The 14,398-nt window shown below is 43.2% G+C and overlaps 1 protein-coding gene across 1 annotated transcript in view; it reads left to right on the forward strand.

Moving 5' to 3' along the window:
* pacrg (PARK2 co-regulated) overlaps window positions 1–14,398 on the forward strand; it is a 137,059-nt gene that overhangs the window by 12,003 nt on the left and 110,658 nt on the right. Inside the window, exon 2 of the mRNA XM_039786695.1 lies at window positions 8,093–8,227. Coding sequence (XP_039642629.1) covers window positions 8,093–8,227 — 135 coding nt within the window. The remainder of the gene's footprint in view (window positions 1–8,092; window positions 8,228–14,398) is intronic.

A 14,398-nucleotide genomic window follows, 5' to 3' on the forward strand; every position in this document is an offset into this window, starting at 1 on the left:
CGTAATATCGCGAGCCGGCCCGTGTGTGAGTGAATGGGGGCGGGGCTGCACGGAGGAGAGATCCAAACACATGCACGGCTTTACAGAAGGAGTGGGTCATGTACTGCCACATTAAACATTTCGATATAAACGACATCGCTTTGTTCGTGGAGAGGCAGGTGGCGAGGACGTTAGGTGCACCGGTGCAACCTAGGAAAAATCTTAGTCGCACCCTTACAAATTTTGGTCGCATTTGCGACCAAATTGGTCGCACTCTAGAGCCCTGGCTTAGGTTCAGCAGTCCCTCCAGGATTTTGCGGCCTTTTTTTGAGATTGTTGTGGCCCAAAATGCCTGATTTTGCGGGAGCTTTTGTAAAAAATTGCGATAAAAGTTGTCTTTTGTATGTTTGTTGCAATGAAGTTGCGGGAGACGGTGAAAGTTGCAAAATAAGTTTTTATAAGTTTATACATTTTTTTTTGTATAGTTCTTTAAAAATAAAAAGGAAACTTGTTTCAGGGAGAATAAAACTACTCTGGGCTGAGTTTTCCTAGTAACCTTACCAAAAAGGCTCAGGATGCTGCAAATGTTGGTATAAAATGAAAATGGCTGGTGGATTTAAAGTGATGGTTCGGAGTAATTTCACCCTAGGGTCCTTTGCACCATGACCTCGAGCCAAACACCCCCCCAGAAGCTTTTTTCAGCTGGGTTGAACATTGGGAGAGTTAGCGTAGAGTAGCGTTATCAGCTAAATAGCTTAGCGCAGGGGCTAATGGACCCAGATTTGTATCTCGTAAATGACCCCAATAATAATGCCCGAAATGATACCAAACTTCTACACTAGTATATATAGGTTATGCATTCATAAAACAATGGATTGGAAAGTTTGTAAGTACACCAGAAGTTTATGTAAATAACACTTGCCTGCTGGCTTCTGCTCTCTGCTGTTGTTGTTGCTGCTGCCGGCAGTAAGACGAGTGCTTAGGGCTGTCTACAAATTACAACACCGAAAAGAGATACAACAAAAATGTTTATTAATTTCACTTTTTTTTTTAAGTAAGTGCTGTAGTATAACTAGCAGGAGACAAGTTATAATTGAGGTAAGTTTGGAGACATTACCTTATTTAATCATTAAATTAAGCAGAAGCCAACAGGCAACTGTTATTTACATAAACTTCTGGTGTACTTACAAACTTTCCAATCCATCGTTTTATGAATGCATAACCTATTTGTACGTGTGTAGACGTTTGGTATCATTTCGGGCATTATTAGTGGGGTCATTTATGAGATACAAACGTGGGTCCATTAGCCCCGCGCTAAGCTATTCAGCTGATAACGCTACTCTAGCTAACTCTCCCAATGTTCGACCCAGCTGAAAAAAGCTTCTGGGGGGGGTGTTTGGCTCGAGGTCATGGTGCAAAGGACCCTAGGGTGAAATTACTCCGAACCATCACTTTAAGACAAAAAATTATAATTTATTGAATGAATCAAATTTGAACATATGTGTCAGTGGCTTGTTGATCTGTACATTGTTAGATCATTTCCTAACCTGGCCTGGGACACACATTCATACGGTTTGATAAAGTACTTATTGGACTTTAACTTATCATTGCACTTACAATAATGAGCGCAGCTGTCCTCAATTTAGGTCATTGTGTCATCTCATCTCCGGTTTTTCCTACATCCACCGTGTGTGTGCCATGGATGTATTAAGAGAACGTGTGTGCGCGCGTCAGTAGCGGGGGGAACTGTATGAGCAGCAGCCCCGCCCCCGCCCGCTGCAGACCGCCAACAGGATTGAAACAGCAGCAGCTTTCAGCGACTTTAGAGTGAAAAATTGTTACAGCGTACATTAATGATAAAATGTATACAGGTTGGCAGGACGGTCTGAAATGTTTTCCACGGTCTTTCAATGTACGTTTTGTTGGTAAATGTGAGATGTTCGAGTCTCGTCTTCATATCGGAATTTCGGAAACAAGTTCTCTCTTACTTCCGCTTGGTCAGTGGAACTCAGAGTCACATTATACTGACATAAAGTCTGGCATGTGAGACTGCTGGGATTGGTTGAAGTCGCGGGAAACTCCGGTTATTGGTCAAATTTGCGGAAAAGTTGCGGTGATTGGTCAAAATTGCAAGTCGCACCAAAGTCATGTGATTGGTTGAATTCGTGAATTGGCGTGATCGCGAAATCCTAGAGGGATTGTTTCAGACGCATTTAAGTTTAGCCTCATGGGCTCAGTGCATGTGGTTTCCCGTTCACTTAACAAGTAGTAAGAGCAGCTATATTCTGCCTTTGCCATGCAGGCTGATTCACTCTGAGCCATCATCTCAACTGTGGTTTGGTGATATGAATCAGCCAATAGGGCTCTGTACGCAAAAGGCTGCCCTGCTGCCTGGCTGATAAGTGGGCCACACAGAGAAGATGGAAAATACTCAGGGCATTCTCCCTCTCTCTCTCTCTCCTTCTTGCTCACATGGAGCTTCTTTCACTTACTATGCTCCCCTCACACTCCCTCCTCAAACTCTTTCTTTCACACCCGTTAATGTCTTCCTGTGTCTATGCTGTTCTTTTTAGTGATGGGGTTAAACTAGAGGAGACAGAAAACAGCAGGGCGCTCTTCAATTCTTGAAGCTTCTTCTGAAGTTCTTCTTTAAAGTTATCCCGATTGCGCACAGTTCAATAGTAGGTGGCTGTCACCTGTTTCATCCTTGTGTCTTTGTAGTGACACGAGGTGTGTAGTGTCGTCTTTGACTAGCGGTGTCATCATTTTTCATTACAAACATCCCTGCCCTTGTGCCTGTGTGCACAGTATGGTTGAAGCAAAAGCATCTGACACAGTGACAGTTGTAAAGCACACCTCTATGTTCCTGTGAGCTCTGAACAAAAGACTCTGTTACCTTTAATCAGTCTGTGGTTTTTTTAGTCCAGCGAGAGCTCTTTACTCATTTGTTCTCATCCGACCTTGTCTCTCACAACAGGGCTAATTTCTTCACATAATGAAACTCACTCGCAGACTAATTGCACTTCTTGCTGTTTGGTCATGAGAAATTAATGGAGTGCTGCACAAATATTGCAGATGCATTCTTCTGAAAGGAATCAGCCTCCCACCAGACTGTGTTTTGTCCTGCAGAGGGAATGAGTAAGCAAAAATATACTGTCAAATGATTGTTTGGCCATATAAGCAGAGATTCCTGAACAGCCTAAATACCTCCATTATTTTGTTAATTTAAATACAATTTGAGAATAAAGTACACATCTCTAGCCCAGCCATTATCCCTCATGGCTGGCAGGCAGGCAGCAGGCTGAGCTACAGCAGAAAATGCCCTGTAAATAAAGAGAGCTAATTTTGTTGCCTGTGGCAGCGATGTGCAAGCTGACCTTATCAGGAGAGCCTCGGCCTGTCTATTTCATCCTCTGTGACTCACCTATCCTGCAACCTCCCCCAGGAAAGGCGGCCTTCTGAAGGGAGCTTGATTTCAATAACCTCTCAAACGAGCACAGCAATGGAATGCAGAGGGAGAGAGCAAGCAAGTGCCTACGCCGTTTGCTGCCTCTGTAAACAGGTGACGCAATGCACCTATGTGCACCCTTGTTCCCCCACAAAAACAATGCAACTAAGTGCATTATTGCCCTGACAGAAAGGAGGCAGAAGGCTAATAGGAGATGGATTGAAATGAAAAGGGAGATTAATGAGGGCCTCATTGGGGAAATATGCAGTGGTGATGGCAATGCAGGGTTGACAATGAAATTGACCAGACATCTATCAGAGGTATTCAGAGGTGTTTTGGTGTGGTGGTATAGGAGAGAGATGGAGAGATGAGAGAGAGAGAGCGCTGAAGCTGGAGGCCCAGGCACAGTGATGGATCACCTACATGCTGCAGCAGCCCCGCCACGCTGAACTCACCCTTAGGATTGATGAGCCACACCTCTTGTCTCCCCCTTCTCTCCTTTCCGGTCATATCCACTATTCCTCCATCACCCTCCTCCATTCTCCATCTCTTGATTTTGTCATTCTCTGTCTCTGTTTCTCGTCTTCAGCTTCTTTTTGTCTCTGTCTCTCTCTGGCCTATCTCACCCTCTACCTTTATCCTGCCTATCCTCAGCCTTTCTTTGAATTTGTTTTTTACCATATTTTTCTTGTGCCTTTTAACTACCTTCCCCACACACAGACAGTGTGTCAAAATGAGAGGGAGCATCTCTGTTTCTCAGGGTGACACCTTTATAAATGACAGGAGCATGAGGCCCTGCCGGTGCTCAATCACCTCTGCAGGGGCTCGCCAATGGGGAGCTCAGAGGTGTGTGTGTGTGTGTGTGTGTGTGTGTGTGTGTGTGTGTGTGTGTGTGTGTGTGTGTGTGTGAGTACATGTTTGTATGTTATTGCCTCTGTGGGTCTTGCAGCAGCCAGGTTTACGGTGGAGCTAGTTGGAGTGGACAACAGAATTAGGGGGGAAACAGATCTGGAGGCATAGTGAAGGCGAAGGAGAGAAATGACAGCCTGGAGCTCATCTGACCGGTATTGCCTTGTTATGACTCCCTGATGTGTGCACCACGGGCACACAAAACAGACACTTCGCCCTTTTATTGCCTTACACCACCTCTATCTCTGTTCTGTAGTCTGTCGCCTCACAGGCTCCCTTTATGGCCTCCACTGAGGGGCGGGATGTTATCTGCTTGTATGTTATAGGCTTCTTTTTTCTGTCTTTCTCACTGTCTGTGTTTGTGTTTATGCCAGTGTTTTAGAATTTTGCATTACACCGGGGTTCGCTGCGCTGCATGGGACTGTTTTCCTTCTTACCACTTCATATAACCACACAGGCTACCTTTGTGGCTACTCACATGAACAAATGCAGGCAGAGTAGTGGAAAACTGAAAATCCCATACAATGATTCAAATGTGTAGGAGACGTGCAGAGCTGAAAATGATGCGACGTGCTGGCTAAGAGTACAACAGAATCAGCAGCAGTTGTTGTCATCAGCACAGCTAGTCTAAATTGAGCTAACACAGATGCATGCTCACCCATACAAGACAGAACTTAGGGTTGTTGCTGCTCACAACGTGGGCGCAGGGTGCTCCTGAACTGCTGGCCATGCCCTGTCCATGAGTTCATGTGGCTTCTCAGAAGGCTACAAAACAGATACTGTACGTTTTTAAATAAACTAGGTAAGTGGCTATTACTTTGGAATTCAGTTTTTCACAGAATACAGGAGCTTTAGACCACAGTGTCGTGAATGGCAGAACGGGAGCAGGCAGATCATTGGAATTGTATCAGGAAGCCAGCAGGTCATAATCTTTCCACAATGCTATTCCTATTACAGTTTCTTTAAGCTGCTTGGAATGGCAGCCCACATCAATAGCAAGGAAAGGGCCTCTGCGTCAGCTTTAATGCGTGCAGAGCCAAGAAAATGTTCCATTGTGCATGCATGTATATACCTTTCTGGCTGTTGATGTGTGTTGCCTGCCAGAGATGATAAGTGGAGATAAAACAGTGAAATAGCTGTGAAGTTTGCAACACCTCAGCCATGAGCACAGGCCATGGAAGTGACTGCAGTGTCATCATTCCTGACCATAAAAGCTACTCAGCCAGTCAATGCAGTCTGGGTTTATTCTCTTCTTGCTGCCCAGTCTGAGCTATTTTTAGCCTCCCCGTGCAGCGTGGCTCAACCGCCGTTGTAGCTATCTGGATATGAGGGCTTTGTCACTCCTGCAGGCTGGAGCAGCGCTGATCTTGCAAGCTTTACAGCTTCCTATTTCCACAGCCAGGGCTGCGAAACAACTCCTGCAGTGAAAGGAATGAACAGAGACAGAGAGAAAACAGGGAAGACAAACAGATCTGGTTTGATTTCACTTTATTATCAGAGGTATAAGACATACACTGTTTCACACACACACACACACACACACATATATATATATATATATATATATATATATATATATATATATATATATATATATATATATATATACATATATATATCTCAACCTTGAAAAGTGGAGTGCAGAGCAAACAATTTAATTGCTTCCTTTTGCATTCAGTGTTCCAACCAGGCATACTGAAGAAACTCAAACTCTGATTTAATAGTTTGACAGACTCGAGCTTGTGATGACGAGTCTAAATGAAACAACAAAAGGAATTGCATTCTTGTATTAACATATACTTTGCGCTTAATGTGACGAGACAGAAACAGTATTCTACTGAGGCAAGCTGACACCTAAGTATTCCTGACAATGCTAAACAACAATTTGTGTTTTTTTTTTCAGAAGTGCATGGGTGTAACAATCTTTGTTACTGTACATGATTAAACACAACATTGCAACTAAACTTTTTTTTTTGTATAAAGATTATTTTTGCGGCTTTTTGGACTTTAATTGATAGGACATAGACAGTAAATGAGGGAGAGACGACATGCAGCAAAGGGCCGCTGGCTGGAATTGAACCCGGGCCACTGCGGTAAGGACTGAGCCTTCATACATGGGGCAAACACTCAACTAAAATTATACTCAAAATAAAACACGGTACTTAAAAGACCATAGTACATGTATCATTTGTTGTGATGGATTTCTTTAAGGGTAGTACAGTAGGCGATACTGAAAAGTGTACTTTCCTTGTGTTTTACATGCATTGTTAGTCACAGTCATTTTCTTAAGGTAGTCTTTCTCCTGCAGGTACACAAACCTGTGCCTATTAAATCAGCATAACATTCCCTGGCATGGTAAACAAATGCTCCAAACAGATTCATTTGAAATGACTGCTCTGCAATCCCACGGTGCATTAGGGCTGTTTAAATGCAGTGAGTGCACTCAGAGTCCCTCATAATTGTTTCTCCCTTTGTTCTTGTTTCTCTTGAGCCTAGCCATGGCACCAGCTACACCACGTCACACATGTAACTTACTTACTTGAAACTTTGTTTCATGTTGCATCATTCCTTGGTGGCAGTTTTACTGAGCTACACTTGTGGTTTGAGGCTTTCTTCTATCTATTTTGTTTTTGAATTATGCAACAAACAGGCAACACTATTGAATTATGTAATGTGGAAAACTACCAACTACTGTTGAGGAGCATCATAGTAATAGACTAAAACCCTTTAAAATCTCTCAAGTCGCACACGCCAATCTTAGGCAGCCCTGCCAAAGATAACACATCCCAGTCCTGCTCTGCTCTGCCTGTGGGCTGCTGTGGTAAAATTCTTTTTCTCAATGGGTGGTAATCTGAGGATTAATGACAGCAACACATCTGCCAGTCATGTGGCAGCGCGACACAGATGGCGAGGGATGCACACAAGGGAAAGACAGGAAAACGATTGGCTCCAACATTCTGTCATTCGTCCACTACAACATGCTGTTGCAAAGCTCTAATGTTTTCAATCAAATAAATCCACATCGCTCAAGTACATGAGTGGCTCCCACTTGAACAATCTCAGGTTCCTTGATTCAGTATGAGTGTTTCTCTGCAGGTATTTGGGGGTAATTGGTGATTTTGAGGCTCCTGAATTTAACACATCATCTTTGTGGTATCTCTCAACATGTTAATAACAACATCTTTGGAAATTGATTAGTAACACCAGTGGTTGTCCTATAAAATGACACATTCTTTTTTCTCATCTTAAAATCTTCTCTCCCTCTCCTCTCTACTACATTGTGTTGCATTTACTTACATCTGTTGTAAGGCTACCACCACCAATGGCGCCCACAACAATAGCAGCAGACACTGTGGCTGATGTGATAGGAGTCCCAATGGCTTTCAGTGGCGCAGTAATAGCACATATCCAATATGGAGGCAGAGAAAAGATGATCCTAACAATGCCTCTGGCAGTGCCTCTGGCTACAGGGCCTACACACACACACACACACACACACACACACACACACACACACACACACATGCACACACTATCTGTGTTTTGCCTTCCTTAGAGCAGCAGAGGAGCAGGCACATGTGTCTCTCTGAATTACTTTTAAGAAGAGGCAGTGGGAGTGATTCTATTCTTGTAGGAGAAAACAGTCAATTCTGATTTCATAAAACAACACTCTTACTTGCTGTGTATGTCTCTTTCTGTTTATTTCTTTGTTTTCAAAGAAATTTCTTCATTCCCATTTTCTTTGTGTTTGACCAGGTGGTGGGTCCCCCGGCTGCAGGGGCTTTTCAGGAGCGCCCTTCTAAACCAACCGCCTTTCGCAAGTTCTACGAGCGCGGAGAGTTCCCGATGGCACTGGAGCATGACACCAAAGGCAACCGCATTGCATGGAAGGTAGGAACTCTGCCCTCTCGTAAGGATTGACTCATGCTTGTGGTTTTCAAACTCCATTAGCAAAAAGGCTAGGGTGCTACATTTGCCATCAGGGAACATTTTATGTCAGAATAGGAATGCGGGGTAGGTACTCTGACTAACACAAAAAAAAACTTTAGGAGCAAATGCAAAGCTTTTGGGCCCAATTACTAAAGGCTTTAAAAGAAAAAAACAATAATCAGGCCATGAAGAAAATATTTCTCAGAAAACACCAGAGATGTTTTTTTAATTTACATCTACACACAACTCTGAGAAACAACAGTCCTTGTACACAAGCTACTGTTTGAATCCACCCTTGCTGTCAAGCAGTTGTGGTGGTTGAACTTCAAGACTCGATAGCTGCTGTGCAAACACCATTTGGTGTCATCATCATCAGCTCAGCTGAACGTGATGATGACAGCCCATATTCACCCATATTCACAGGTCCAATGTGGGCTGTTATCCTGTAGGAGGCAGTGTAGATTAGCTCACTTGAAGGCTCCACCTGTTTTGCAGCACCAATCACAGATTCCATCAATCACAAACTCTATAGGAACTCAGGGAAAACACAGGGACTAATTGTATATGTATTTGTGTGTACTGTATGTGTGTGAGTTTCAATACGAAAGCCTCGACAGAGCCATAAGACTCCTGACTGGCACTGTGTGTGTGATGGATGGATTCTATAATCACCAGGTTGCTTTATGTCAGCCACTATGCTGCCAGCTATTTCATAACTTCACAAACGCCGTGCAGCAACCACTCTTAATTGCATTTATTCATAGTAAGCAACGGTAAACGAATCAAACAAATTATACCCTTTCCCTCACATTTTTCCTACTTCAAAGAAAGAAGGAAGGGTGGGTGGGTGAGTGAGCTTTCTCGCTAGTTAGCTGTCTGTCTTCAGGTGAAAACACTGTAAAAGCTCTCTTTGTATGAATTATTTATGTAAAATGTTCAAATGAATCTTTGCATTTGCAAAAAATAATGGATTTCTTTTGTGCTCTGCCCATGAAAAAGCACTCAGCAAATGGGATGTTGTGTATGAAATTGCTGCTGTCATCTCCAACGCTGCTGTTATCCTTATTGATTATCCCCCAATACTTCTGCACACACTTTAAATCCTCCTCAAAAGATGAGTTTATTGTTCAAGCCCATTGCAATTATTTTGGTTTTGGGGTTTTCCACTTTGACTGTGAACAAGTGTCTATGGAATGTTTCAGTTGAGGGCGTTCCTTTTTTTTTTGTTTCCTTAAAATCAGCCTTTATCAGCCTTCCATTTGTTTAAAGCAGTTCAGGTAGAGGTGGCACTTGCTGTGCATCTGTTGTGTGGGTTTAAATACGGGCGTAGTGTAACAGAGTGTAACCATGATTGGAGTAAGTGGAGAGGGGCTGCGGCGTGTTTGCACTGAGCTGCCCTTGGGGCACAGGTTCAAGACGGCAGCTCCGGATCAATCCCAGTCTGAGAGCTCAGCCCCCTAGCAAATAAAAAGTCTGGTGAAAGTAAGAAAGAAAGAGTCTTTCGGAAAGAAAAATAAATAGTTTGTTGATTTAGTTTGTGGGCTGTGTACTCAAGCATACAGAGTGTGTGTGCATTTGTGTACTGTATATGTGTATCAGTTTGACTGTCTGTATTGATGAGTCTGTGTATTTAGGTCAGGAGTTCAGCTTGCTGAAGATGCTGCCTGTACATGTTTGCCTCTGCACAACAGCAAATCAGCCAATGTGACCATGACATACACAAAACAGGCCTGATTGAATGTCAGAACTATGCTCTGTTGCACCTGCACCTATAGTGCAAGAGTACTGAACACACCCTGAGTATATATATATATATATATATATATATATATATATATATATATATATTAGATATTAGAGTATATATATATATATATATATATTAGAGATGCACCAATAGACCGGCCGGTGACCGGAATTGGCCGGTTTTCACGTGCTTGGCCATGACCGGAGACCGGCAGGTCAGTCTGACATATGCCGATTTCATGCCGGTCAATGCTACAATTAACTGACAACATAAGTTATACGAGTTACAGTTCTCAAGGACGCACGCACACACACACACACGGATGCGACAGCACAGTGTGTCTCTTTTTCCTTTCTCTCAACTTTTCCGACGTGTCGCGCATACCCGCTCGCGGTGTGAAGCGCGTATCCGCGCTATTCTCGCACATGTAGGGAACCTTGTGAATTAACCTGCAACATGTCAGCTGTTTGGAAATTCTTCAGCGTGTGTGCAGAAGATAACAAGTTTGCAATATGCGACACCTACAAGGAAAAGGTAGGGCGTGGAGAGACGACACCAAAAACCAAAATCCCATTTTTGTAGTTGGATATTGGATATGAAAAGAAGGAAATGGTTCTAACATTGCACTTTAGATGTGTGTGAATTTCCCACACCAGGAGTAATTTATATAGTTCTATTTTATAGTGATCCATTATCTGTTCAAAAAATGTTCTATGTTCTATGCAAAATGTTCTATTAAAGATAGAAAATAAATATTTGCGTGTGCTGTAAAGTGGTTAGAAAAAATGAAATCAGAATCAGCTAAAATCGGTATCGGCTGGCCTAACTCAATGAATATCGGAAATCGGAATCGGCCTAGAAAGTTGTAATCGGTGCATCTCTAATATATATATATATATAGCGGAAGGGGAGGAGAATGCCTGTGTAAGAGACGTGCCAGATGTCAGGCTTTATACCTGCCCTGTACATCTGGTAAGCCAGACCACGAACTGGGTGTCTGTGGCGACATTCTCGGGGAAAAATCAATAGGCAAAACGGGATCTGTTTGAAGTGAGATCCAAAAAACGGACTGCAATTACTGCTTATCGGCGTAAGTGCCGCCAAACTTCGAGATGTAACTTTAAACCATTGGAGGCACAGTAAAAGAAACTGATTTTCAACTTGTGTTAAGTTACTCTTGGAAAATGACTCCTTTGATTGCTAGATGACAGAGTAGACTTTAGCATGCAGCAGCAGGTTTGATATGCTGTATTAGCTTATGAAATAGCCTACTTGTAGAAATTTGCTCAACTATTTCACGCTGGGCCACCAGTGTAGAATTGGCCTGTGTGAGCAGTCTTGCGAATATCTTGCATATAACTGCAGATTGTGGTAGTGATTCTCATTTAGATCAGCTGATACCAACCAATTCATTTAACAGGGAGTCATTTTAATCAATGTTAATATCACAAATATTGCATCATGGGGTTTTGAGAAAGTACATGATTAATTGTTGAAACAGAAAACATCAATTTTTAATTATCAAAATTATTTGTGCAGCCCTAACCATATTTTATGGTTATACAGAATATATATATATGATGGCAATAAGTAGACTGCGTGTTATTGGATAAATATTTCCCTACTATAGAACCAGTGAATAAAACAAATGAAAAGCTAGCGTTACTTGTTATTGCAAAGTATGAAATGCTTTGCAGCTTAAAAGAACATGGTCAGCTCCGTGGTTACAGTATGATCCTGCCCAAGCTATGTGCTCTATCCTGCAAACATACAGTATTTGTTGAACGTAGTTACCGTGAATGAAGAAGAAGATTGTGTAGAAAATGTGTGAGCTCTAACTGACAAAGAATTATGCAACTTTGTGTATTTGTGTCTGTGCATGTGCTTGCAGTCTGGTGTATGTGTGGCTTTATAGTGTGTGTTTGAGTCTATATGTACAGGGGGACTGCAAGTGAACTAAATGTCAAGGGCAAGTTGAAAAAGGGAAGGTTATATCTGAAATGTAATTTGGCTCTCAAGAGGTAAAAGCCTCAGCTGTAATGGCGCGCTCAGGTAAAAGCTTTACACGTATGGGGAACATGTGCAGCAGATAGATAAGAGAGAGACGAGCAAGTTCCTATCCCTGTCTGTGTATTTGTGTTCCTGTGTGTTTGTGTTTGCGTCCAAGTTTATGTGTGTGTGTGTGAATGAGTGTGTGTTGTATGTTTGTGCGTGTATTTGGCCCCTGCCATAACGTTGAAGCCAAAGGCCTGGAACCGCACCGTAATCTACTGCCATCCCCAGTGCCAAAGAGAGAGAGAGAGAGAGAGAGAGAGAGAGAGAGAGAGAGAGAGAGAGAGAGAGAGAACGAGAGAGAGCTCCACAGGGACTCAGCAATCAGGAGACATGGCAGCCGCTTGGCTCTCAGTTATAATGGATGAGTTGAGGTCTTCCTGCATTCCCTGTGGGGCTTGGTTCGACTCTCCCATCTCTACCCTCTGCTGTGCTCTGCGGGCTTGCAGCCAAACATCATGGTACACAGATGCATGCACACACACTCACCTCACGTGTGCTATACAACTCCTAAACAGCCTTGTTTATTTCATTTCATTGATCGCCTATCTGCTTTATCTTGTCCCTTGATCTCCTGTTCAGCCCTGTGTCTCCTGTACCCTCCAGGTTGTTGTTTTGTCCTCTTTATAAATCCTGCCTGTCTGTTTCTGCAGGCTTCCACCCTTCCATGTTGCCCATCGCCCCTCCTTCTACTAGTTCATGTACTTTATCTATTCCCCTTTGTCCTTTTACGGGTCTGTCTGGGGACAGAAGGAAAAAGCCATTTTATAAAAATATCAATGCAAACCTGATTTCTTCCCACCCTCCACCACCACGGCAGCCTCAGTCGGCAGAAGGGACAAAGAGATGTGGGGGGGGGGGAGGACAATCAATTAATCTGATCAAGCGCTTTAGGAAATGGAGAGCGTAAGCGCTCCTAGGGGACGGATATCCATCTCCTTGGGATGATTGAATTACGCACAGAGTGAGAGTTGGAGAGGAGGGAGGGCTGGAGAAATGAGGTGGTTAGGGTGACCGAGGATGAGGGAGCATGTGCTTGAGAAACGCAGTGGGAGTGTGCGCTTGATACGAGAGTGAAAGATAGAGAGACATAAAGACCGAAAATGAAATAGAGCAAGAGCAAAAGAGTGGGGTGAAAAAGAGATGAGGTCATTGCAGAAACAGCAATGGAGAAAAGCCTTATTTCTCTCCCTCCCTCCTTTCCCCCCCATCTAACCATTTACATTTTTATGTGTCATACCTTATGGTTGATAACCCCTTCTTTTGACAGCTATATTACATGGCATGGGTACATCATTTTGCTTTGGAGTCAAATCCCAGCTGAATGCTGCTCTTGACAAATTTGTCAATTATTTAACAGTATGCACATGGACAAGCAGCATGGAAGACTTTATGGCAATGGCCTATAGTAACATAACAGTTGCGTTGTCTCATACCTAAATTGAATTTGATGAAATATCATAGACTGAAGTGTATGACTGGGCAAGGGCTTACTGTAACATTGTGCTAACATTATCTCCTGAAGTTCTATACAGATATTAGAAAGCAATCCATCTAGGAACATATACTGTAGCCAGCCAAATGTACAGCAGCATAGCACTTTCACACCAGCTGTTTCAATTCTTTGGTAAGTGAGCTCTTCCATTGTTTTGTAAGCTGCACAATATGGTGCACCATATTGCTTAGAAATGCAAAAATAGAAAGAAGAAAATGACCTTCTCTTCTACTACTGTTGAATGCATCCCAAACCTTCTCTTCTACTCTATGTGAATGATTTCTTATCTGCTGTGAGCACTAGAGCTTTGTCAGGGAACCTTTGAATAGTCAGAATAAAATGGGGTTAACCATGCGTTTTCTCCAGCTCCCTGGCTGAAAGCTGGATACTCTGGGGGGGGGGGGTAGTTCTGTGTCATAAGGAAAAAGATGAAACACAATAAGAGGAGAGAATATGAACAAGCCCCCCTGGGCTTTCTCTGAGAGGAGAGAGCCGAGAGAAGGAGGGAGTTTAGATTAGAGAAGTGGAAAAAGCACCAGGCATTCTCATTGGAAAAAAAGAGAGATGAGAAGAGAAAGAGGAGGAGTAGAGGAAGGAGGTGGAATGAAAAGGCCTCCAACAAACAACACTGGCTAACCATCAAGGCCTGTATGGGCTGCCTCCCTGGAGGGAGAGAATTGTTGAATGACTGCTGGGAAGAAGCCCGATGAGCTGTGCCACTGCCATGCTGCTGGTGTGACTGCAGGAATGGAGGGACTGTTGGAGCAGAGGCATCCAGCAGAGAGAGCTTGTATGCGGATTTCAAACTGCTACACCGCCTGCCGCCGTCATCCATTAT

This window comes from Perca fluviatilis, chromosome 20 (genome assembly GCF_010015445.1).
Source record: "Perca fluviatilis chromosome 20, GENO_Pfluv_1.0, whole genome shotgun sequence".
Classification (NCBI taxonomy): domain Eukaryota; kingdom Metazoa; phylum Chordata; class Actinopteri; order Perciformes; family Percidae; genus Perca; species Perca fluviatilis.